Source organism: Prionailurus viverrinus, chromosome B2 (assembly GCF_022837055.1).
Source record: "Prionailurus viverrinus isolate Anna chromosome B2, UM_Priviv_1.0, whole genome shotgun sequence".
Classification (NCBI taxonomy): domain Eukaryota; kingdom Metazoa; phylum Chordata; class Mammalia; order Carnivora; family Felidae; genus Prionailurus; species Prionailurus viverrinus.
The window spans coordinates 63339348-63365575 of NC_062565.1; the positions used below are offsets into that span (position 1 = coordinate 63339348).

The following is a 26228-nucleotide window of genomic DNA, read 5'->3' on the forward strand; positions in this document are numbered from 1 at the left end:
TACCACTCTCTTGCTCATGCTCTGTCTCTGTCTCTCTCTCTCTCTCTCTGTCTCTCTCATAAATAAACTTAAAAAAAACACTAGTGGGCAGAAATTTGGGGAAGGTTAATTTGACTTCAGAAAGCATTATTGCAGTATTTGCATATAGAGTTGTTTTGTTCTGCTCTCCAAAATACAAATTAAACAGCAAAAGTGTCTGACTACTGAAGTTTCCAGTAGAGTCAGTACCTCGACAAATGTTTTGACGGAGGTGGTGGATAAAAAGGTATGAATTTATTCTTGTCCCTATGTGAAAAACTGCCCATCCTGCTCATTTTCTAAGTATGTGCACTTGCGTATACTTGTGTCCCCAATACATGTACATTCAGGTTAATAGTTTTTGAGATGGTAGATGTTGGGTTCAGCTACTACTAACTCCCATATTTACATTACTATGATTAAGACATGTATCAACCATATATTGCCTTTAAGTGGGCTGGTTTTCCCTTCTTTGAAATGACCCATAAGAATAAGTAATAATAGGATCTCACTCATTTTATGGTTAAGAATGATATAAATTTGCCTTATCCTGAACATTAATACGATAATATATCCCCATGTGTTTGCTGCATTAAAGATCAAATACATATGAATAATTCAAAAAGTTTGAAGTTTTAAACCCTATAAGGTATACAGTTTTTTAACTTGATGATTTACTTCTTGGAATGAAGTCCAAGAAAATAGAAGGAAAAAATAATCCTCCCTGAAATAAAAGACTTAGATTGGATGAGATGTCTGAAAAAAAAAAGGTGTATATTCTATTTCCTGAAATGCTTAGTTGAGTGGCAACAATTTAAGAACCATAAAAATTCAATTTTTGAAGATTACGTCCTGAGTAAAGCAGATGTATAGTCAGAAACATAGAGGTCAAGTTAGTGATACACAAAATCAAAATCAGATTTACTTTTAGCTGCCTCTTTTATTGGTTTTCATGCTAGAATTCTGGCATTCCATTTCAGATGTTTCTTCCAGCTATTTCGCTCAACATTCAATTTAAGTAAATTTTCTCTTAATAAAATGAGTTAATTAGTAAGATAATACTGATATATTTCCAAGTGTATACTATATTTGTAAAGGAGATTAAGTTACTGGAAAATGTACTGTAGAATGAAATGATGGGCCACATTAAATTTTTAAATATAGAAACAGTATTTTAGTAGGATCTCAGACTTTTTTTTAATGTTTTTTATTTCTTAGTGTGTGTGTGAGAGAGAGAGAGAGTGCATGTGTGTGTGCAAGCAGGGAGAGGGGCAGAGAGAGAGGGAGAGAGGCTCCCAAGCTAGCACAGAGTCATGTGGGGCTCTACACAGGACTTCACACAGGGCTTCACGCGGGGCTCATTACAGGGCTCATTGTGGAACTCAATCCCACAACCTGAGCTGAAACCAAGAGTCAGGCGCTCAACCGACTGAGCCACCCACGTACCCCACATCTCAGACTTTAATTTTTTTTATTTTTTTAAATATATGAAATTTATTGTCAAATTGGTTTCCGTACAACACCCAGTGCTCATCCCATAAGATGCCCTCTTCAATACCCATCACCCACCCTCCCTCCCACCCCCCATCAGCCCTGAGTTTGTTCTCATTTTTTAAGAGTCTCTTATGCTTTGGCTCTCTCCCCCTCTAACCTCTCTCTCTTTTTTTTTTCCTTCCCCTCCCCCATGGGTTTCTGTTAAGTTTCTCAGGATCCACGTAAGAGTGAAAACATATGGTATCTGTCTTTCTCTGTGTGGCTTATTTCACGTAACATAACACTCTCCAGTTCCGTCCACGTTGCTACAAAGGGCCATATTTCATTCTTTCTCATTGCCACATAGTAGTCCGTTGTGTATATAAACCACAATTTCTTTATCCATTCATCAGTTGATGGACATTTAAGCTCTTTCCATAATTTGGCTATTGTTGAGAGTGCTGCTATAAACATTGGGGTACAGGTGCCCCTATGCATCAGTACTCCTGTATCCCTTGGGTAAGTTTCTAGCAGTGCTACTGCTGGGTCATAGGGTAGGTCTATTTTTAAGTTTTTGAGGAACCTCCACACTGTTTTCCAGAGTGGCTGCACCAGTTTGCATTCCCACCAACAGTGCAGACTTTTACATCAGAGTGTGGATACCCAACTTTTTAAACAAAAACAAAAAAAAATCACCACAACATAGTATATAACTTTCAATTTTCTGGGCTTACATGTAGTTACAAGCAAATTTCCATTTACTTGTTTAATCTGCCTTTCTTTGCTTGGTCTCTTTGGGACTAGGTTTATAAACTATAGCCCTGGGGAATGTGATTTCTTATCAAGTGTCCTTCAGACAACTTGTATTTCCTGCATAATAAGAAAAGACATAGATTCCAATGTCAAAGGAATCAGGAAAACTAATAATTTATCTTTTATGCCTAGCTGTGCTTACTTCAGGGAAATGTGCAGTGATAAAAAGGAGGTAAAATGAAATCCTTTGATCACTTTTTCAGAAAGCCACCAGCTGGCCCTAAATCACACCTAAGTTTTTTCCAAAAGCTTCCCAAAGAGGTTTTACTTTGAATTCTGGAAAGGGTGCTTTAGATTGCTCTGTGAAGTTGAAGATCGGCTATGCATTACAGTAATAACACAGCAACACTGCTGTCAGCAGCAATGTTAGATTTGGCCCTGCTTTGTATTACACATATTCATTCACTTGTCCTTCTGTACTTTGAATTTGTAACAAGAAAAGGACACAGGTCCTTTGTTGGAAAAACCTATAATAGAAAGTCTGTGCCTCAGAAACAAGTTTGGAACATTCTGGTAGCTATGAGAAACATTCATTGTAATTTTCTCTCAATAATGCACTGAGGTATTGATCAGAAGCCAAGGGAGAAACTTCTTATTTCTTTGTTTCTGCTGATACTGGGAGGAAGGAGGAACAGCAAGAGTCCAGAAAAAGCAGCTAATGTCCACCCATCCAGTAGTTTTAGGTAGGCATTTATTTGCTAGGTAGAATTCCATTTGACCTCAAGCTGCATTAGGTTTTGGATATAGTCTTTAGTTTTTATGCTACTTAACAAATCTTTTTTTTTTGGGGGGGGGGGGTTGGATAGGAACAAAAACAAATATACTAATTTATCCCTTAAGAACTAGAAAAATAACAAATGATTTAAAATTACTAAAAGTTTCAAAATGGCTTATCTCTGATAACTTCAAGAAAATCAGCGAGAAAATAAAAAGGTTTCTGAATACCAGTCTTGCAAACTTTAAGCTTCAACAGTATCCACTCCCAATCTGAAAATCGTGTACCTGCTGGTGTGTGAAACTGAGTTTTTCCTGGGAGAATAATCAGTTGGTATCCATGAGATTATCTGGGAATTTAGGATTAGGTTTACAAAACAAATTCCTAGTCAGGAAAGAGTGGGGACCAGTGAACACTGACCGTAGGAAAATATAACATTTTAACTGCAATAATCATGAAATCAGTGTCCATTAAAGAGAGAAAAACAGCTTGATATCACAGTTTTAGCGATTTTTGGTATCCCATTAGCAGTGTTTCTGGGTGGAGCCCTAAACTGACATGTGCCAGAAGTGACTTTAGGTGCTAGTACTTGGAACACATAGTACATAGCAGTGGGCTCTAAACAAAGAAAAAGAGTAGATACTGTCACCTCTTTTTTTCCCCCAAAAAAGTATTTTTGGCAGTGTATACTGTATCAGTGTACTTTACTGGATTACATGCCATATCTTGTTATGATGTGTAACTTGTAATATGATATAAAACATTATATTAGACCAACCGATGAAACTAATTCTGCTCCTTATGGACAAGTGGACATACTTCTGCGATGAGTAACTGAAGCTCAATTTCCACAGAATGTTCCCTGGTGTCAAATACTGAATGTGCTTTTACTGTCACTTTATCAAATGAGATGGGGAGTTTCTAATATATTTGTATAATAGTGCCCGAGGTCTAGAACTATAAAAATGTTTTAAAGAATAGAAATATGCTTATTACGTAGGTAAGTACATTGTATTTTATTGATGCTTCAACACTTAATTACACTTAGCAGCAAAGTTTTGCCTTTACTGTTTAGTATATTTTTTGATGATAGCAGTTCTACTGTGAAAAACTTAGATAACTTAATCTAAGAACAGCCCTAGACTTTAAAATATGTGTGTCTGTATATAGTGGTACAACTCTGTTATAAATGACTAAACCTTTCCAAAATATATTAATTAATGAAATAATAATTTTCTCTTTAGATTTAGAATATATTATTGCTATTTTAAAGTTTGAAGATGTGATTTTTTTCTTTTATATCATTTTAAGAAATGATATCTAACTTCATTGTAGGTAATGCTGAAAAATTGTTGTCTTATAAATTACTTATAAATGTTTTCTAGAAATAAAGTAGATCAATGGAATTTTTAAATTATTTTGAGCTGCCTCAACCTGCAAACTCAGGAGTCAAGTCAGTTCCTATAAGCAGAAAAATTCCTAAGCCCCCATTGAGAATGTGTACATCCTCCCAGGAATATCTCATTCTAGCTGGTGTGCTGTTTACAAACCACGCTTGTCAAAGAAATGACCCATGAATTCCAGTAATGGAAACTGATAAGCATCTGCTGAGAACCTTTTTACCCAAGAAAGGAACCAGATGAATGTAAAGAACTAAAAATTCTTATAAGCAATTTTTCAAGTAAAATGGGATTGGGTTTGTCTTCAAAATTGATTTAAAGGCAATCAATGGATATGAGTTTTATATATATAAGTATACACAGACATACACGTGTTTACATACATATCTATATGTCTATTGCTATAATAGATGTGATACATATCTATAATAGATGTATAGATTTATTCAGTTTTTATATGAGATCATTTACAAGCCAGAATTAAATCTTTTCCATGAGACAGTGTAGGGATGTGGCTATGTGCACAGAGCTGAAGTGTATGTGTTCAAATTCCATTTCTATCTCCTATTTTGTGTAGGATGGTGTGATCATCTGTTGTAAGATGATCATAATCTATCTACCCAATAGATTTGTTGTGAGAACAGTTCCTGGCCCATAGAAATCCTATTCCAGGCTTTAATATTATGTCCAGAGGTTTGAAAAGAGAACATGAAATAAGGGGTACTAAATAGCTGTGGAGTTAGAGAGACCTCATTGAAATCTCAGGTAGTGCCACAAGTTGGGTGACCCTGAGCATGACTCAGAGACTCTGTTTTCTTTATTTTCTTTTTTTAGGTTTATGTATTTATTTTTAAAGAGAGAGAGGCAGAGAGAGAGGCAGAGACAGAGGGAATCCTAAGCAGGCTCCATGCTTGCAGCACAGAGCCTGATGTGGGGCTCAATTTCATGAACCATGAGGTCAAGAACTGAGCCAAAATCAAGAGTCAGACACTTGACTGAGCTCCACAAATCCCCCAAGACTGTTTTCTTATTTTGTAAAATTGAAGTACTAACTCTATAGTTGTAAGATAAGGAGAGATAGATAAAAAGCCCCTGAATGTGATAGATGTTCAGTATTAGGCTACCTTTCCCCACCAAGCTAGAACTAATTCTTAAAGACTGCAAAAATTTCTTTATTCATTTGTTTTTTGCTAATAAAATCTATTTTCTATACATCTTGTAGGGTGAAAATGGTTTGCATGGAGTTCCAGGCTTACCTGGTCAAAAGGTAAAGAGTTTTTGATGTTTTATAGAAATTAAGAATTTAACATCTTAAAAATTCAATCTGCATATAGTATAGTGAAGACTCAGAAAGTTTATTTGATGAAACTTAATTCCCTGAAAGGCTCTTAGAAAGCCACTAATCGGTCTTTCAAAGAGAACCCATGGAAGTAATCCCTTTTCAAAGGAATCACTCTGGGAGAGAGCTTTATCAGAGAGCTTTAGCAACATGCTTCTCCAGAGAAGTCAATGATCATGCTTTCTGGGGGCCAGTGGAGTGTACAGCGCTGCTCTGATTGTGTTTTCACTGTTACTAGCGTCTAAAATGAAGAGCGGAATAATTTTTACCACCTTTGACTGTATTTGGTTCTTTCTTATTTATCTTCTTTTTGTATTTCCCAGGTTGGCTAAACATAATAGTTACACTGACATAAAATCTTAAATGTTACAAAGATGCTACAACTAATCTCTTCAAAAAATATCTTTCAGAATAACAAACTCATAATAAATAAAGATTTTTGCCTTGACTAGGCTGCTTGTTTCTGTGCCTACTATCTTTCTCTTTACCAAGGTGAACTTCACTTGTACCTGTCCCAGGACTCTCTCCTCCTGGAAAGGAGTGTGACCAGCATTGCTGGAAGCACACAGACTGGTCTATTCCAGTTTCCTGGAGGGATGGGGAGCCACTTCAGGTGGGGCCAGCTGTCATGATACCACTCAGATAATCCCACCACAGGGGAGAGCATTACTAATGCAATATTAGATGCCCACCCCAGCCAACCATATCATTTCTATGCTCTGAAAGTTTTACAGGTCTTAGCAGCAAGATGTCAGAAGTTATTACTGCATCTAGGTTTTTCTTGGTAGCTAAAAATTTCCATTTAAAAAAAAGATGTGCATTTATTTATAGTTACAGTGTTTGAAAAATCTTCCCTTACTTGGCTTGATAAAGATAATAAGATTGAACTGGCAGCGATAAAATGGCAAGCTTCTGAATTTCTTCACAGCAACTCTAGACAAAACCCATTGATACAGCATGTGCTGCCTCTGTGAGTTGAGCTGCAAGCCAAGGGATGTGCAGATTTATCTACTGGGAAATAGTTTTGGACTTTCCAGCAGCTGTTTGTGGTGGCTGCATCATGCTGACATTGTGACTGATGTACTGGGAGGTGTAGTAGCTTCGATGTCAGCTTGAATTAACAGATCAAGTTAAAGTCTATATTTTAGGAAAAATGGTCGAGTAAAGATAGACCATATATTCAGTGGCACATATGCCCAAATACTAACCTATTGTCCTTCCTGGTACCCTTTTAAAGGGAAAATGAAGCAGAAATAATAATTTAATCATGTATGTATGTGTGTGTATATATGTACACATATACATATATTTGATTGCAGGTATTATTTATAATATATACATAGACACTATACGTATAGTAAAAACCTGGCAGTTCGCTTCTAACATGAATTTTAATTGTGTCAAGCGTCACCTTGTTGCAGCATTATAGAAAAACTTGACATAAGAAACCCTTCATCCCTTATCTCTGTGCACTCAGGAAATATTTCATTTATTGAGTGCATCTTGTGAGTGGAGGAGTGAGGATGACCTATCTCCAGCATTCACTTGCTGGCTGTGTTGTCTGGAGTGCCTGACATGTACTTGGCATTCAATGAATATTTGTTTGAATGTATGCATCAAACATCAGTACCATGAGTATCTGTGCAGAATTAGGTGGGAAAATAAGCTTGTTGGGTCACAGAGCGTTTTAGTTGAGGAATAGGAGACTTACACCTTTTGGAATAATTATGGTGGTTGAAAGCCAGCAGCCCTACAACTGCCAATGCCCTTTCTGTGACTGAGAGGCAGGAGATCTGGGGGGTAAAGAACATGTTCGGCTCTGGTGTCAGAGCTGGAGCCAGGACTCGGGGTTCAAACCTGAACTCTCATTCATCACACAGCTCCCACTGGAATGGTATTCCATAGAAGTCAGCATGAGAAGGCTGTTTCTGCTGGATCTAGTGAAATAAATGGTAATAGTAATAATAACAATAATGGCTAACTTAGTGCCAGGCACTATGTTGATGCATTCAATTCTCAAAACACCTCTGAGAAAGGTACAGTATATAGAGAAATTCAGGTTTATGGAGATGACATTGCATGGAACGTACTATAGTGAAAGTGTGGCTTGTACTCTTTAGTATTTAGGAATATTTAAATTTTGTCTAAGTTAATATTGGTTTAAAAATTTACATATTAGAAATGGTTTTTATTAGTTATTGGAAACATTATCATTATTATTATAATAATTGTGTATATTAAAAGTAGTGTTTCCATTATTATATATACCATATTCCTCTTCTACAGGGAGAGCAAGGTTTTGAAGGCAGCAAAGGAGAAATTGGTGAAAAGGTAAATATCTCTCATTATATAAGCATCTATGAAAATAAGTTGTGTTCATGAAAATATTTTGAAGTGGAATATCTAACTTCTCTTATACTTTCTATATCCAGAATTCAGTAATTTTGTAGAAAAAACCTTAAAATATTTATTTCACTTAAGTTATACTTAATATACTGGTGATTTTCAGACATCTTTCTAAACTTTGGATGGTAGTTTTATCTAGATATTTCTCACTAAATGCATTTCATTGATATATAAATGATTAAAACATTTATTAAGCAGTATATTTGTGTGCTATCACATCACTGCTGCACTATGTGTCCAAGTCTTTAAATAAATGTTTTGTTTACATGTATACCTGGTTTATCAGTGGAATTTTTCCTGAGGAAATAAATAAGAAGAACTGTAATTGGGTCAAACAGAAAATAGATGTGAAAATAGAATAGTTTGAAAGAGTTAAAATAAAGGGATAGTTTACTTTATTTATTTTTTAAAGTTTATTTTTATTATTTATTTTGAAAGAGCACAGCGGGGGAGGGGCAGAAAGAAGGAGCTACAGAATCCCAAGCAGGCTTCACACCATCAGTGCAGAGCCCAATGTGAGGCTCACAAACTGTGTGATCATGACCTAAGCCGAGATCAGAAATCGGATGCTTAACCTGAGTCGGATGCTTAACCAACTGTGCCACCCGGGTGCCCTGGAAGGGATGGCTTAAAAGGGACGGTTTAAAACAAAAAACACAGAGATTGTGTAATATCCCAGATTGGGTTATAGTAAACTCCTTAAACTCTACAAGTTTATCAGACTCAGAAGCAAAGAAAACTATGGATAGAACTCTAGATTGGTGCTGAGAGAAGTGGTTAACCCAATATTCAAGCAATCTTTGTTTTACAAATTTACAGCCTTCTACTGAAAGTACAGAGAATAGAAGTGCCTTAGTCATCCAAAATTTCCCTTCAGACAATCATTTGAGTCCTTCTGCTTTTAATAAGTCCAGTTTGATTTTTAAATAGAACAAAACAGTGCCATTCCTTTGTTTCATAAAATGTCATGTAATTGGACAGCCAGAATAAGGGAAAGGAGAGAGATAATCTCAAATTAGACAGTGTTGCCTGTATTTAGTTTTCTGGGCCGTGATCAGTTGTTTGCTTCTTCCATAAGTATTTTAAACAGAATGAGCATCTATAATAATTGTAAGACAAATTATGCATGATGTAAGCTACTTGCTAATTACTTTTCCTCATAGAACTGTAAGAGAAAAGGACAGCCATATAATAATCATATAATTGAGGAGAATTCCATTAAATTATGACTATTTTTTAAAAAGTGGATCTCTCCTCTTAGGAATCTTTTGAATATTTTTGTTTTAGTAGAATGACAGTCATTGCCTTTAAATAAATGCTTTATTTACACATGTTCCTGTTTTATTAATGGGACTTTACCTGTAGGAATAAGTGAGAATAAGCAAGGAAAGAAAAATGCTCTGTCATTTAAAGTCACCATCTCACTAAAATCTTAGTGGTTATTTTGATATTTTATATACATGGTTGGTATTACTCAGTAATAGATTCTCACAGGCTATGAAGTATAGAAAACTGTTCAATATATTTGGCTTTGAAGATTTCCCTTCTAATTCCTCATACCTATTAACAATTGCCTTCAAATAGTTTCACCAAGAGGTAAAAATATTTATGGAGAATGATGGAGATAACAGGAAGATATAAAGCATCAAATAGAAAAGACTGTACCTTGAATGAGAATTATAATTCAAATGGCTTATAGCCACATATAAAATTCACATAATAACCCATATAATAAAAATATATTCTGCTTTATTATTTACCAAATAGCAAATGTTTCAGTTTTTCAGTGTTGCATGTTACATATTCTGATCTATGACCACATGTATTTTTCCATGAGATAAATAATTAATGTCAACTTTTTGTTCCTAGATTAGAAACTGTGTTTCTAGATTAATTAAATAAGTATGTGAAGCACTCATTTTCATGTGATACAAGCATGAAATCCTTTCACTGCTTACAACATAATTTGTTTTCTGAACAAAGACTACTTTATGTATTTATTTTTAATTTTTTTTTCTTTGAAGTGTATGTGGGCATCCCGATTGGGTGGGGGCAGGTTGCAGGGGTGGTGAAAGAACTCACCCAAGACAGAACAAAAGGGATAAAAGTTTATTGAATACACTGCAAAGGAGCAGCATATAGAACAGCGAAGGACAAACTGTTTGCCATGAGGAGGTGGTGAGAAGCTATAGTTATAGAGGGGGGTAAGGGAATATGGAGACATATGGAATTTTACCTTTTTTGGTAATCTTAGGAACTGTGTCTTGTTGTAAATAGCCCATTGGTTGGTCAGGACCTATGGCTTAATGAGCCTGTGCATTCAGCTCGGTAGTCACTGTGGACCCTTTTGACTTGCTCAAGTTTCCATTACTCAAGCCTGTGACCTAAAAGCGGTCTCTACAGTATAGTTGACATGAAATGTTATATTAGTTTCAGGTGTACAACATAGTGATTCAACAAGTCTATACCTGATGATATGTTCGCCTCAAGTGTAGCTACCATCTGTCACCATACAACACTATTACAATACTTTTGACTTTATTCTCCATGCTGTACCTTTCATCCTGTGACTTATTTGTTCCATGCAAGTATCCCACTCCCCTATACCCATTTTGCCCATTCCCCTACCCCCTAAAAGATAATTTAAATTGAATTTAATTCTTTGCATAAGACTATATAATTACAATAAGACTTACCTTTCCTCTTTGTCTCATTGTGGCCTTTACTGTGTTTACAATTTGACTGTTTTGAATGATACAATTCACTAGTTGTAAAACAAAAGAATTCAGGGAGTTGTTATTGCTCAAAGATGTCCTACCTACCAAAGGCACATGGCTACCAGTTGAACAGGAAAACATATCAACTGTCAAAGACAAAACGCTATGTGATGATCTTAAAGTATCTTCATAGTGATGATACCACTATATGTTATTTTTTTTAATGTTTATTTATTTTTTGAAAGAGAGAGACACACACAGAGCATGAGTGGGGTAGCGGCTGAAAGAGAGGGTGGCTCAGAATCTGAAGCAGGCTCCAGGCTCTGAGCTGGCAGCACAGAGCCCAATGCAGGGCTTGAATTTACAGACAGCGAGGACCTTCGACTTAGCCGAAATCGGATGCTTAACTGACTAAGCCACCCAGGCTGATGTGGTATTTCTATAATCCAGTATAAACCAAGTAGAGAAATCTGCTGTTTTCCTTTATGACTACAAAACTAGCCTCTAGGCCAGTTTAATTCATGAGCCAGACTGACCAGGTGGTTCCTCAGCATGTCTAACGTGGTATCCTTAGTCCAGAGAAGAATTTATGAAATGTGAACAAGTAGAGAGGACCTGATTTGAGAGTATATTCCTGAGTCTGTAGCAACTTATGATAGGGAAGAAATTTGTGTATTAACTGAGCAAGCACAATTCAGCCAAATCAGTCCTGAAGTGAAAATCATTTGAAGAACTAGTTCTTCCTCAAATTACTTATGCTGGCAGGACTCTCCCTAAAGACAGCTATTTTCAGGTTCACTATTCTTTGGTTTCACATGTAGATGTATATGAATGAACCCATCCCACTGCCCCATTGCCTGTTGCCAAAGGCAGGTGAGCATCACTCAAGGATCCTTTGACTCTAACAGCATGCCTCATGAGGCAGGAGGGAGGAAGTCTGTATTCTGACTGGGGAATAGACTCACAGCAGGGGGTCTGTGTTATGGTTTCTCTGTGTCTTTAGGAGTGCTCCTAGGCATCCATTCTTTGGAGGATTTTCCTTAGGTTTCTTCAGAATTCTTGCAGGTTTTGTATGGGCTACTACTAGTGAACAAATGGAGAGTGCACCCTTGAGGTGGCAGTTACCCCTGTATTGTGTCAACCTTCCTTGCAGTGATACAGCCATTAACCATTCTTTTATGTTGCCATTCAAACTCCAACACAGTTTTTTGTTTTGTTTTGTTTTGTTTTTGAGAGAGAGCACAAGCAGGGGAGGAGGGGCAGAGGAAGAGGGAGAGAGAGAGAGAATCTTAAGCAGGCTTTATGCCCAGCATGCAGCCTCAATCTCACAGCCATGATCATGACCTGAACTGAAATCAAGAGTCAGATGCGTGGGGTGCCTGGGTGGCCCAGTTGGTTAAGCGTCCGACTTCAGCTCAGGTCATGATCTCATGATTTGTGAGTTTGAGCCCCATGTTTGGCTGTGTGCTAAAAGCTCAGAGCCTGGAAACTGCTTCAGATTCTGTGTCTCCCTCTCTGCCCATCCCCTTCTCACACACACACACAATTTCTCTCTCTCTCTCTCTCTCTCTCTCTCTCTCTCTCTCTTCCTCTCCCTCTCAAAAATAAATAAACATTAAAAAGAATTTAAAAAAAAGAGTCAAATGCTTAACTGACCGAGCTAGCCAGGCACCGCAGACTTAGTTTAAAAATTGATTTTTTCAGTGTTAAACTAAATTCTGCCAATCTTTATTGTTAAATATCATTTGAGAGGTTCGGCAAGAAGATGGCGGCATGGGAGCACGCTCGGTTCACCGTGTCCTGCTGATCACTTAGGTTCCACCCATATCTGCCTAAATAACCCAGGAAACCGCCAGAAGACTGGCAGAACGGACTCTCTGGAGCCAAGAGTAGAGGAGAGGCCCACAGAAGAGGGTAGGAAGGGTGGAGAGGCGGTGCACACTACACGGACTGGTGGGAGGGAGCTGGGGCAGTGGAGGGGCAGCCTGCCCGGCAAGGCAGAGCCCCTGAGTCTGACTTGCAAAAGCAGAGGGGCTGGACTCCATGAGTTCTGACAGCCAGCGGGACTTGACATCTGGAATGTTAAAAGTCAACAGATCTGCTCTCAGAGAGCAGGGAGGGCGAGAAGACACCAAGAGGGAGAGTTGTTGAGCCCCGGAAGACAGAGCTCAGCTTGGTGGGAAAAAAAGGCACTGGCCAGTGCCATCTCCCTCTCTAATCCCCCAGCTGAAATCCCAAAGGGAACCAGTTCCCCAAACTTGTTTGCACCATGCAAACACCCAATGCTGTGCTTCTGTGGATCCATCCCTCCAACAGGTCTGCATGCCTCCCTCCCTGTGCTGCAAGGCCCCTCCCACAGGGGACCACTGATAGCAAAGCATGCTAAGCCTGCCCCTCCCGCCCCTGTGCACCTTGTGGACCCACCCTGGCTAATATGCCAGATCCCAAAAAGCAGCACCTCAATCCTGGCAGCATGCAAGTAGCCCAGATAGGGGCCACACTACTCCACAGTGAGTACTGCCCCTGGGAGAGGGGAAGATAAGGTACACCAGTCTGACTGTGGCCCCAGAGGTGGGCTGGGAACAGACATCAGGTCTGACTGCGGACCCGCCCACCAACACAAGTTACTCCAGACAGCACAGGGGAAGTACCCTGCAGTTCTGCACCACTCCAGGGACTATCCAAATGATGAAACAGAAGAATTCTCTTCAAAAGAAACTATAGGAAGTAGCGACAACTAACAAATTGATCAAAAACGATTTAAGCAATATGACAGAACAAGAATTTAGAATAATAGTCATAAAATTAATCGCTGGTCTTGAAAAAAGTATAAAGGACAGCAAGGATCTATTGCTATAGAGATCAGGGGACTAAGAAGCCATCATTAGGAGCTAAAAAAATGCTATAAATGAGGTGCAAAATAAACTGGAGGCAACCATTGAAGCTCAGATTGAAGAGGCAGAGGAGAGAATAGGTGAATTAGAAAATAAAATTATGGAAAAAGAGGAAGCTGAGAAAAAGAGAGATAAAAATTCCAGGAGTATGAGGGGAGAATTAGAGAACTAAGTGAAACATTGAAACAGAACAATATCTGTAATAGGAATTCCAGAAGAGGAAGAGGCTGAGAAAGGGGCTGAAGGTGTACTTGAACAAATCATAACTGAGAACTTCCCTGATCTGGGAAAGGAAAAAGGCATTAAAATCCACGAGGCACAGAGAACTCCCTTCAGATGTAATGTGAATCTATATTCTGCACGACATATCATAGTGAAACTGGCAAAATACAGGGATAAAGAGAGAATTCTGAAAGCAGCTAGGGATAAACAGGCTCTAACATATAAAGGGAGACCATTAAGACTAGTGGCAGATCTATCTACTGAAACTTGGCAGGCCACAAAGGAATGGCAGGAAATCTTCAATGTGATCAACAGAAAAAATATGCAGCCGAGAATCCTTTATCCAACAAGTCTGTCATTCAGAATAGAAGGAAAGATAAAGGTTTTCCCAAACAAACAAAAACTGAAGGAATTCATCACCACTAAACCAGCACTACAAGAGATCCTAAGGGGGATTCTGCGAGTGAAATGTTGCAAGGACCACAAAGTACCAGAGACATCACTACAAGCATGAAATCTACAGACATCACATGGCTCTAAACCCATATATTTCTATAATAACACTGAATGTAAATGGACTAAGTGCTCCAACCAAAAGACATAGAGTACCAAAATGGATTAAAAACAACAAGACCCATCTCTTTGCTGTCTACAAGAGACTCACTTTAGGCCTGAGGACACCTTCAGATTGAAAGTGAGGGGATGGAGAACTATCCATCATGCTTCTGGAAGTCAAAAGAAAGCCGGAATAGCCATACTTATATCAGACAAAGTAGACTTTAAATTAAAGGCTGTAACAAGAGATGAAGAAGGGCATTATATCATAATTACAGGATATATCCATCAGGAAGAGCTAACAATTATAAATGTCTATGTGCCGAATACCGGAGCCCCCAAATATATAAAACAATAAATCACAAATATAAGCAACCTTATTGATAAGAATGTGGTAATTGCAGGGGACTTTAATACCCCACTTACAACAATGGATAGATCATCTAGACACAGGATCAATAAAGAAACAAGGGCCCTGAATGATACATTAGATCAGATGGACTTGACAGATATTTAGAACTCTGCATCCCAAAGCAACAGAATATACTTTCAACTCAAGTGCACATGGAACATTCTCTAAGATAGATCACATACTGGGTCACAAAACAGCCCTTCCTAAGTATACAAGAATTGAGATCATACCATGCATACTTTCAGACCACAATGCTATGAAGCTTGAAATCAACCACAGGAAAAAGTTGAAAAACCTCCAACAGCATGGAAGTTAAAGAACATCCTACTTAAGAATGAATGGGTCAACCAGGCAATTAGAGAAGAAATTAAAAAATATATGGAAACAAATGAAAATGAAAATACAACAATCCAAATGCTTTGGGATGCAGCGAAGGCAGTCCTGAGAGGAAAATACATTGCCATCCAGGCCTATCTCAAGAAACAAGAAAAATCCCAAATACAAAATCTAACAGCACACCTAACGGAAATAGAAGAAGAACAGTAAAGACACCACAAACCCAGCAGAAGAAGAGAAATAATAAATATCAGAGCAGAAATAAACAATACAGAATCTAAAAAAAACTGTAGAGCAGATCAATGAAACCAAGAGTTGGTTTTTTGAAAAAATAAACAAAATTGATAAACCTCTAGCAGGCTTCTCAAAAAGAAAAGGGAGATGACCCAAATAGATAAAATCATGAATGAAAATGGAATGATTACAACCAATCCCTCAGAGATACAAGCAATTATCAGGGAATACTATGAAAAATTATATGCCAACAAACTGGACAACCTGGAAGAAATGGACAAATTCCTAAGCACCCACACACTTCCAAAACTCAATCAGGAGGAAACAGAAAGCTTGAACAGACCCATAACCCGTGAAGAAATTGAATCGGTTATCAAAAATCTCCCAACAAATGAGAGTCCAGGACCAGATGACTTTCCTGGGGAATTCTACCAGACATTTAAAGCAGAGATCATACCTATCCTTCTCAAGTTGTTCCAAAACATAGAAAGGGAAGGAAAATTTCCAGACTCATTCTATGAAGCCAGCATTACTTTGATTCCTAAACCAGACAGAGACCCAGCAAAAACAGAGAACTACAGGCCAATATCCCTGATGAATATGGATGCAAAAATTCTCAACAAGATACTAGCAAATCGAATTCAATAGCATATAAAAAGAATTACTCACCATGATCAAGTGGGATTCATTCCTGGGCTGCAGGGCTGGTTCAACATTTGCAAATCAATCAATGTGATACATCACATTAATAAAAGATAAGAACCATACGATCCTGTCAATCGATGCAGAAAAGCATGTGACAAAATTCAGCATTGTTTCTTAATAAAAACCATCAAGATGGTCGGGATAGAAGGAACATACTTAAATGTCATAAAAGCCATTTATGAAAATCCCACAGCTAACATCATCCTCAATGGGGAAAAACTGAGAGCTTTCTCCCTGAGATCAGGAACACGACAGGGATGTGCACTCTTACCGCTGTTGTTTAACATAGTGTTGAAAGTTCTAGCATCAGCAATCAGGCAACAAAAGGAAATTAAAGGCATCAAAATTGGCAAAGATGAAGTTAAGCTTTCACTTTTTGCAGATGACGTGATATTATACATGGAAAATCTGATAGACTACACCAAAAGCCTGCTAGAACTGATACAGGAATTCAGCAAAGTTGCAGGATACAAAATCAATGTACAGAAATCAGTTGCATTCTTATACACTAACAATGAAGCAACAGAAAGACAAATAAAGAAACTGATCCCATTCACAATTGCACCAAGAAGCATAAAATACCTAGGGATAAATCTAACCAAAGATGTAGAAGATCTGTGTGCTGAAAACTATAGAAAGCTTATGAAGGAAATTGAAGACATAAAGAAATGGAAAAACATTCCGTGCTTATGGATTGGAAGAATAAATAATTGTTAAAATGTCAATGCTACTCAAAGCTATCTACACATTCAATGCAATCCCAATCAAAATTGCACCAGCATTCTTCTCAAAGCTAGAACAAGCAATCCTAAAATTTGTATGGAACCACAAAAGGCCCCAAATAGCCAAAGTAATTTTGAAGAAGAAGACCAAAGCAGGAGGCATCACAATCCCAGACTTTAGCCTCTACTACAAAGCTGTAATCATCAAGACAGCATGGTATTGGCACAAAAACAGACACATAGACCAGTGGAATAGAATAGAAACCCCAGAAATAGACCCACAAAAGTATGACCAACTAATCTTTGACAAAGCAGGAAAGAACATCCAATGGAAAAAAGACAGTCTCTTTAACAAATGGTGCTGGGAGAACCGGATAGCAACATGCAGAAGGTTGAAACTAGACCACTTTCTTACACCATTCACAAAAATAAACTCTAAATGGATAAAGGACCTGAATGTGAGACAGGAAACCATCAAAACACTAGAGGAGAAAGCAGGAAAAAACTTCTCTGACCTCAGCCACAGCAATTTCTTACTTGACACATCCCCAAAGGCAAGGGAATTAAAAGCAAAAATGAACTATTGGGACCTCATGAAGATAAAAAGCTTCTGCACTGGAGAGGAAACAGTCAACAAAACTAAAAGGCAACTGACAGAATGGGAAAAGATATTTGCAAATGACTTATCAGACAAAGGGCTAATATCCAAAATCTATAGAGAACTCACCAAATTCCACACCCAAAAAAACAAATAACCCATTGAAGAAGTGGGCAGAAAACATGAATAGACACTTCTCTAAAGACATCCAGATGGCCAACAGGCACATGAGAAGATGCTCAACGTCACTCCTCATCAGGGCAATACAAATCAAAACCACACTCAGATACCACCTCACACTGGGTCAGAGTGGCTAAAATGAACAAATCAGGAGACTATAGATGCTGGCAAGGATGTGGAGAAACGGGAAACCCTCTTGCGCTGTTGGTGGGAATGCAAACGGGTACAGCTGCTCTGGAAAACAGTGTGGAGGTTCCTCAAAAAATTAAAAATACATCTACCCTATGAGCCAGCAATAGCACTGGTAGGAATTTGCCCAAGGGATACAGGAGTGCTGATGCATAGGGGCACTTGTTTCCCAATGTTTATAGCAGCACTTTCAACAATAGCCAAATTATGGAAAGAGCCTAAATGTCCACCAACTGATGAATGGATAAAGAAGATATGGTTTATATATATAGTGGAATACTACTTGGCAATGAGAAAGAATGAAATATGGCCATTTGTAGCAACATGGATGGAACTGGAGAGCGTTATGCTAAGTGAAATAAGTCATACAGAGAAAGACAGACACTGTATGTTTTCACTCTTACGTAGATCCTGAAGAACTTAACAGAAGACCATGGGGGAGGGGAAGGAAAAAAAAAAGAGGTTAGAGAGGGAGCGAGCCAAAGCATAAGAGACTCTTAAAAACTGAGAACAAACTGAGGGTTGATGGGGGGTGGGAGGGAGTGGAGGGTGGGTGATGGGCATTGAGGAGGGTACCTGTTGGGATGAGCACTGGGTGTTGTATGGAAACCAATTTGACAATAAATTTCATATTTTTTTTAAAATTTTTTTTCAATGTTTATTTATTTTGGGGACAGAGAGAGACAGAGCATGAACGGGGAGGGTCAGAGAGAGAGGGAGACACAGAATCGGAAACAGGCTCCAGGCTCCGAGCCATCAGCCCAGAGCCTGACGCGGGGCTCGAACTCACGGACCGCGAAATCGTGACCTGGCTGAAGTCGGACGCTTAACTGACTGCGCCACCCAGGCGCCCCTAAATTTCATATTTAAAAAAATATATCATTTGATTATGAGAGAGAAACATCCATGACTGCTACCTGTCGCACAATTTTCCTGACATATTCTTTACATTTTACAGCTAAAATGTAGTCAATTTTGTTGATTCAGAATGACATTTAAGTTAATGTGGGTACATATGTAGCAAGTCTTTACAATGACTAATATGTTTCAGCTAGTGTGGAATTTTTCCATTTGATGAATTAAAATGATCTTATACTTGAAGATTTTAAGTTTAGTGAAAAGAAAAATGACAGTCAAATGCTCTTTTCTTCATGAACCATCTGCCTCAGGGAAAGGTGGACAGTATCCAACATTTGACATTCTGTAGCCAAGAGTGCTCATGGGTAAGCAGGTTCTGACTTACTGTTACTTAAACACATGGCTATTACCTACTTTGATCATCTTGATTACTGAGCTTTTCTTCCACTCTAATAATAATAAACGCAACCACAAAATTAACAAATGCATATGGTTCCTGCTTTAATTCATCTCTTAAAACTTTAGGAAACTGGTTGCTCTAAATTTTCAGTGGCTTGTGATTTTTATTGTCTTGTCGTTACCAGAATGTTATCAGAGTCCTGAAATGCCATATGACATAAAATAGTTGTTTAAATTGGAAATTTATGTTTAAATATTTATTTTTTGGTTTTATAGCTGTTGCAAATATTTTCTGACAGAATCCACTGGAAAAACATCCAACTGATACCTATTCTTAGTTGGTTTATTTAACAACATATTGTTGTAGAATTCTGTATAAAATGTGATATTCAAATGAATAAAGCTATTAAAATGTCTATTATAATGTAAGGTAGAGTAAAAGCATACTTTACTACTCCCAAACTGCCTGGAGTTATTTATAATTAAACTATGAATCCAGGCATTTATATTTCTTCTATCAGCAATTAACATCAGGCAATTTTCAGATAACATAACTCAAATTTTTATAGGCCAGCCTAAAATAAAATATATATTTAGACTTAGTGTTGATTTTATGTATGACATAAAGTCTTTTGCCTTTGGTGGATGCTTTTGAAGATGTGATAGGAGACACACAAAATGTTTACTAGAAAATGTCCTTACTTATTTCATAGTTTAATCTGCTTTTTTGGTTTCTAGTCAAGTAAATGTTAAAGAGCAGAGGCACTGAATTCATTTCCTGTTATTCTGTTGCTTTTTGTTTTCAGTATTAAAAATGTATTAGCACCTGTAACATATTTAGGCCAGATACATAAATGCTAGGCTAATGAGAATGATGGACATTGTATTCAGTAGCATTTTATTGATTTATTTCTCACAGATTGATTTAAATTTCACACTCAATTCATAAAAACCAAGGTTAGAAGTTGACTATTTTTATACTAGTGCCACAAAAAATATTTTTCCTGCCAATAAAAAACTAAAATATTGACTTCTAGCATTAAATATCATGAAACTATGGTCAATCGGGAATCAGTAGTAATCATTTGCTACTAAAAACAACAATTATGGCTTCAATAAGTCAAGACATTTTATACTATATTTTCTCTTTACATTGGTTAATTTTTCATTCAATTGTTGTCATGGCAATTGCACATTGAACTTGAGTTGAGAAATCAAAAAGGTGGCTGTGATATTTTAACCATTTAAAACTTGTTAGAGAATGAGAAAAAGTCCAAGTAAGTAAGTCTGTGTAATATACATAAACTGTTTTTTCAGAACATTCTGGGGACACCATGTAGGTCATTCAGCAGAAAACACATATTCCTAGTTTTGGGAGTACCACTCCAAAGAGAGGTTAGATTCAACACTTCATTATGGAACTGATTGTGACCCATTATAGAATAAATGGATTCCCATTTCTTATGTTCCATCTTCTGGTCCAGCTCTGCCATTCCAGAGATGTAAATCTGGACATATCCCTTGCTTTCTTTATAATATTCTTCTTTTCTATAAAATAAAGATAATTTCTGATTCATGAAATTTTTGTAGGAGTGAAATGAGTGCTTACTAAATAAAAGGTGCTCAATAAAAGTTAATATCCTCAACAGCCAAAATATGAAAAAATTAAAATATTGATATTTTGAGAAAAATAGATTTGATATAATTACTAAATATACTTTTTATTTGCCTAATACTACTTTCTAATTTTCCTTCTAAATGATTAAACAAAGACAAGAGGATATATTAGTTAGCTACTGGTGTGTAACAAACCACCCCAAAACTTAGTGGATTAAAACAACATTCATTTATTTAGTTCATGACTCTGTGGTTTAGCAGTTTAGACCGGGCTTAGGTCAGTGATTCTTTGGTCCCAACTGATCTTGTCTAAGTTTCTTCATGTATCTCTTTTCAGCTGGCAGGTTGGCTGAGGGTGGCCAGTCTAGGTTGGGCTCTAATACACAACATGTCTACTCCACATAGTCTCTCACCCTCTAACAATTATCCCAATCTTGTTCTTAAAGTTAAGGCAGGGGTCCAAAGAGAGCAAGCAGAAGTATATAAGGCTCCCAGCTCACAACTATCAGGCTGTCACCTCTGCCACATTATGTTGGCCAAAGCAAATCCCAAACTCAGCCCAGATTCAAGGGCTGGGAAAATTGATGCCAGTTCTTAATAATATAAGATGCAAAGTTGTATTGCAAGGGATATGGATACATGGAGGGATAAAATGGGACTATTTTTGTAATAAATTGAACACAAATGAGATATTTTAATATAACAGTTAAACTCTACTTCAGAGTAAAAAGGTTGGATATATTTAGCACCTTTTTCTCCTTCTCCAGTGACCTACAGTACAATTCTTAAAGTTATGTTTACACAGTAGGACTTGGAGACTGTGTCAAAAGATATTCTTACATCTAAAATGATAGAGATGCTTTATGTGTGATAGGAAAATATAAACATAAAACTCTTAATTAGAATGGGAATAGAGAAATACAATATATCAAATTATTAAACCAAGGAATAACTAGGTACTTTTACAGAGTCTCAAGTGTTTATTAATTTTAGCTAAAATAAAATTGAAACCAGAACAACTGGAAAAAGCAGGTCAGAGTTGAAATGTATTTTTAGAATTTCACTATTAAAGCTTTCTTGGCAATTATGCCTAGTATTTAAAAGTAAGACAAGAATGTTAAATACTGTTATTATAAACAGCACTTTCCCATCATCACTGAAACAACTGTTGACATGTCACCTTATTTCCTGTCAGTTGGTTACCTTGTAGAATTCTACTGAACATCAGTGTGTTATGAAATTGTTCTGTTTACTCTGGTAACATGTAAAACTTCTAAAACTTTTAGGAAGGACTTATGTGTTTGATTTGACAGCTGACTCAAAAAATGAAGAGAACAGATGGAGTAGAATAATAGCTATAATTTTAAAAATCACAGCAATTTATCTGTGGCCAATGCCAATTGGTATGGGAGTCACAATGCCAACTTACAATTAGCTATGGTAGCAGGCAATTGGGAAGTGTAAGGGTAATCCCACAGCCAAGCTAGAGGCTTAATGTTAGTCATTGCTGATTGTGTGTCATTTTCTTGATTTTTCACAGTGCTAGTGAATGACTCTAGATTATGTGGAATATCTTTAACCCTCTGTTGCTGCGTCTTTTAATAGTGGTTATAGAGAAAGTGAAATGTCAAAAAAAAGAGGAGAATAACCATCAAAGGGTGCAATATTTCATGAATATTAGTCTTTTAAAGTATTACTCTTAATGATTGTATAATATTTCACTATATGGAGATACATATTTTTGACTGTTCCCTTGTTATTGGAAATTTAAGACTTTTTAATTTATTTTTGTTTCTGTTTTCTTTTAAACATGTTTTAGCTAGCACATGTAATGCAGAATTGGCATGTTTTGGCAAGCATCTTTAAACATATCTCTTATTCTTCCTTTAGATAAGATTTCTGGAATTAAAATTACTGGGTTGATGAGTATGGAAAGTTTTAAGATCCTTAGTACATATATCAAACTACTTTTCTGAAAGTTTGTTCTTTTTAATCAGTTTAAACATTCAAAAATAGTGGTTTAATCTTTATTCTACCCTCAGTAGCTTTAACTATTACATTTTTTTAATGTTAAAAATTTTTAATCAATAAGTATTATTTCACTTTAAATCTCTATTTCTTTATTCCTTATATTTCTTCAACTGCATCATATTAAACATTCACACACACATGATGGCAAAACTGTGTCATATGTTATAAAATATTATTTTCATTTTAAGGTTTGCCTTTAATGCTTATTGTATATTGATATACAGAAATTGCAAATTTTTTGACTGACAGTTGGCCTTTCTTTCCTGATTTCCTTAAGTTTTCCTTAAGTTTTGAACTTCTTTGCCTTGAAGAAATCAGTTAGATATATGCTCATATTTTCTTCTCATTTTGCCTTTACACATCGTAATTCTTTCTTCCACCTAATATTTATATTGGTGACTATTACAAGGTGAATATGAAACTCGACTTTTCCCTCGGTACCATGTCTGACAATAATTTCCTTATGTATTTGTTTATGATACTTTCTTTATCATGTACTAACTCGTATATACTGAGATTATGTTTGGGGTATGCATTCTGTCTGTTAATTATTGTAATACTGCCACATTATGTTAATTATTTTAGTTATATATTTTAACATCTAGCACTGGAAATACAGTTTCATCTAAAAATTTTAAAAATTTAAAATTTAAAAACTTCTTTTTAAAAATTTTCTTGTAGTCCTACACATTTACGGTGCTAACTTACTAGATATTTAAATTTGGATAGTAACCTCTTCTAACTTCAATTTCCTCATCCTTGAACTGGGAATAATACAATTCCTAGTTTATTGTGTTTGTGTGAAACGTAAATGATATCATCATGCAAAGGATCCTGCCTTGTACATAGTAAGATGCTGACAAAGTGTTTGCTTTTTTGTCTTCTTTATGAATTTAGTATCAATTCTCCTAGTTCCAGAATACAAACATCTTTGGTATTTTGATTGGTTTTATGTTAAATATACATGCTGATTCTGGGTATAGCAGAAGGTTTAGAATCAAGAACTAAAAAGCCATCAAGAATCAAGATACTTCTTTCTGCATTCTCTTCATCTCTGGCTGCATGGTGTCTCTTTTCTGTGGAACCACTCTGTTCACTTGCCTGTCTTATAGACTGACTCTGCTTGTTCACTGGTAACTTAATATTAAATAGCAAAGACATACTAAAAATATTAAATAGCAAAAAATAACTTAATATTAAATAGCAAAAAGGTATTAAGTGTGCCCCGGTTTGCATTCTTTCATAAGCCCAATGCTAATAACAAACTGCGATCAATGGATCTTATACCCACACTTTGAGTATAGAGGATCTGGTTGACTCTGGTTCTATCGTCTGTGGCTGGAAAGCCATGGAGCCAATTCAGCTGACTTAAAGAGAATGTATGGGATTTTTAAGAAAGGGCATGGGGTGAGAAGAAAATAAGAGTGTGAGTATTTGGGAAAGCTCTTGATTTTTATATTTTTATTTAGGGTCTGTTCATTTTGCCCAATTCTCATATTGCTTCTAATTGCTAATTTTATTAATTGTATTAGTTTTCCCATTGAAAGCAGTGGAGATATATGATAGTGTCATAGGAAATGCACATAGTGATTTCACTTCCTCATTCTAATTGGTTTTTTTTTTCTCCTCATGTTTCACAACTTGCTGTTTGATTCACATTGGTGAAAGATACAGGATGGAAAGGGTAAATGTAGGGTGCCTACTTAGGAGACCTCTGCAGTAGGTAAGCAAGAGATGATTGTAGTTTTCTATTTTGGTGGAGATGGAAAGGAGTGGATAGATCTGAGCTATAACTTGGAGGTAGTATCAACTGATGAGAAGGTGCTGATACAGTTTATTGTCCTATTTCTAGACATTGTACATCATAAGGAACAAATTTGGATGGGGGTTTATACTACAAGTTTGAAATGCCTGTACAGCACCTAATTAGATATGAGCCTGGAGTTCAGAAAAAAAGTCTGTATTATGTGACAAATGGGTGGAGTGGGTAGTCAGCACACAGCAATGGGAGTGGATGAAATTGCATAGGCGGGAGATCAGAAGTAGAACGCCTGGGACCACAAGCTGAGAAACATAAACATTAAGTTAAATAGAGGAAGAAGAATATAGAAAAGGTGCATCCAGAGAAATGCATGGAAAATCAGTAGAACGTGTTGCCAAGTAGAGGAAAGTGTTTAAGAAAGTGGGTGTTTAAATCTTCAAAATGTTGTTTAGAAGCCAAATAAGGTATACGATCAGCATCTAATATTTACTGAACATTGACTACATGCAGGAATTTTTATTCCATGAACTTATATGAATTACCTCATTTAATTCTCCCAACAACCCTATGCTATTATTATCCCCATTCTACAGATGAAGAAACAAATGAAAACAGTGAAAAGTTAAAAAGAAATACCAGAGCTTTAACTCACTGCCTGCCTAGTTGAGCAGGCAAAATTGTCCCCATAGGTCATGGGTGACTTTGGCAAAGGTAATCATGGTGGAATAATAAGGATAGATACCATGTTGGAGTTTGTTGAAGATTAAATTGCAGGTGACAAAGTAAAGAGCATGCAGAAAATCCTCTCAAGGCCCGGATGTGTAACTGACAACAGCATTAAGGCAGTAGCTGGAGAGGCTGTGGATAATTGAAGATGAAAACCTTAATTCACCAATATCCAAAGCAAGCATGAGTTCTTGATAGGAAACTATTGTTGATCAAGAGAAGATCCCAAAGAAATGTACAAATCCAGCTCACTTAACACAGAGTTGCAAATGTCTTGTAATTCCTAAGGAATACCAGACTTATGCCAATAATAATTAGGGAATTATCATTAAAATTAACAAGACAAAGGTATCGCTATTTTTGCTTAACAACATTCTGAAATTTCTGGCCAATGCCAATTTTAACTTCCAAATTATAGTTTAAATCTATCCATTTCTCTCCATATCCCCAATACCACCAAATCATAATCTTTCATGAGTTAGCTCTTAACTAATCTCCTTTTTTCATCCTTGCTCTTCTCTCACCCCTTCTCTAAATTATAGAGAATCATGTGAGTCTTGTCTTTAAAATATTTAGTTTTGGGGGCACCTGGGTGGCTCAGTCATTTGAGTGTCAGACTGTTATTTTGGCTCAGGTCATGATCCCAGGGTCATGGGAGCCTGCTTAAGATTCATTCTCTTCTCTCTCTCTCTCTCTCTCTCTCTCTCTCTCTCTCTCTTTCTCTGTCTTTCTCATGGCACGCTGGTGGCTCAGTAGGTTAAGTGTCCAACTTTGGCTTAAGTCATGATCTAATGGTTCTTGAGTTCAAGCCCCACATCAGGCTCCATGCTGGGCTCCATGGTGGGCTCCAAGCTGATGGTACAGAGACTGTGATTCTCTCTCTTCCTCTCTCTCTCTCTACCCCTTC

At 36.8% G+C, this 26228-nt stretch overlaps 1 protein-coding gene across 1 annotated transcript in view; it reads left to right on the top strand.

Annotated features, from left to right (window-relative positions):
- COL19A1 (collagen type XIX alpha 1 chain) overlaps positions 1–26228 on the top strand; it is a 354142-nt gene that overhangs the window by 97741 nt on the left and 230173 nt on the right. Inside the window, exons 10-11 of the mRNA XM_047860196.1 lie at positions 5642–5686; positions 8045–8089. Of these exons, the coding sequence (XP_047716152.1) occupies positions 5642–5686; positions 8045–8089 (90 nt within the window). The remainder of the gene's footprint in view (positions 1–5641; positions 5687–8044; positions 8090–26228) is intronic.